This window comes from Poecilia reticulata, linkage group LG20 (assembly GCF_000633615.1).
Source record: "Poecilia reticulata strain Guanapo linkage group LG20, Guppy_female_1.0+MT, whole genome shotgun sequence".
Taxonomy (NCBI): domain Eukaryota; kingdom Metazoa; phylum Chordata; class Actinopteri; order Cyprinodontiformes; family Poeciliidae; genus Poecilia; species Poecilia reticulata.
In genome coordinates this window covers 643790-644919 of record NC_024350.1, presented here as the reverse complement: position 1 = coordinate 644919, position 1130 = coordinate 643790, and the positions used below count along the sequence as shown (strand labels likewise).

At 43.2% G+C, this 1130-nt stretch overlaps 1 protein-coding gene across 1 annotated transcript in view; it reads right to left on the bottom strand.

Moving 5' to 3' along the window:
* Window positions 1-535: 535 nt before the first annotated feature.
* Window positions 536-1130, bottom strand: part of LOC108165680 (cubilin-like) — a 3038-nt gene continuing 2443 nt past the window's right edge. Inside the window, exon 4 of the mRNA XM_017301755.1 lies at window positions 536-646. Within this exon, the coding sequence (XP_017157244.1) occupies window positions 536-646 (111 nt within the window). The remainder of the gene's footprint in view (window positions 647-1130) is intronic.

The following is a 1130-nucleotide window of genomic DNA, read 5'->3' as shown; positions in this document are numbered from 1 at the left end:
CACATACATATATGTATGCACATACACATGTATGTATGTGTATATATACACACATACATATATGTGTGTATATATATACACACATATATACATGTATGCTGAACAAAAATATAAACGCCCCATGTCAAATATTGTTGCCATGTGCAGTTTACAACTGTAAATGAGCATTTGCTGACATTTTATTGTACAAAGGTAATATTTTTCTTGATTTGTGTATAATTTTTAATCCAACTTGCTGTCAGTGAGCATTAATAGTTGTTGTTGAGTTATTGTTTTACTCTGTGCATGGATGGGGCATGTCCACTGGGTGATCAGACAAAATGAGCAACAACTGGACAATCCTTGTACTGGGGACAAGAAAAGGCCAGCCCAAAATGTCACATTTTGTCACAAGTCATAATGCCTCAGATGCCTCAAGTTGTGCCATTGGCATGCTGATGTTGGATGTAGGGATGTCCACCAGAGTAGTAGCTGTTCAGCTCAATGTCCGTTATCGGACCATAGGCTGTTTAAGTTTGTTTCCTACAGACTGGCGCTACTGCAAATCAACCTCATCCTCGTCGGCCATTTGCAACCACTCCAGCACAAGATCACCACATCCGGCTCGTCCATCTGCGGGATTGGCTAAGACCAGTGACACACACAGCTGATGAGAAACATCACACCTTAGACTGTCCGTAACCACCTACGAGAAGCCAACTTGGTCAAAATCAAATTCCTCAACATGACTCCTATCATGTTCAAAGGACTGCTACAAATCCACTACAAATGGCCACACCACAATGTTATCAATGTCAATATGAAGATCAGTAATTACTCAAAATATATTTTGAGTTTCTCTATATATTGCACAACCCATCCATCCATTTTCTTGCACCCTTGTCCCTCAGTGGGGTCGGGAGGGTTGCTGGTGCCTCTCCAGCTAATGTTCTGGGCGAGAGGCGGGGTCACCCTGGACAGGTCGCCAGTCTGTCGCAGGGCAACACAGAGACACACAGGATAAACAACCATGCACACACACACTCACACCTAGGGACAATTTGGAGAGGCATATTAACCTGACAGTCATGTTTTTGGACTGTGGGGAGAAAACTCACACATGCACAGGGAGAACATGGAGACTCCATGCA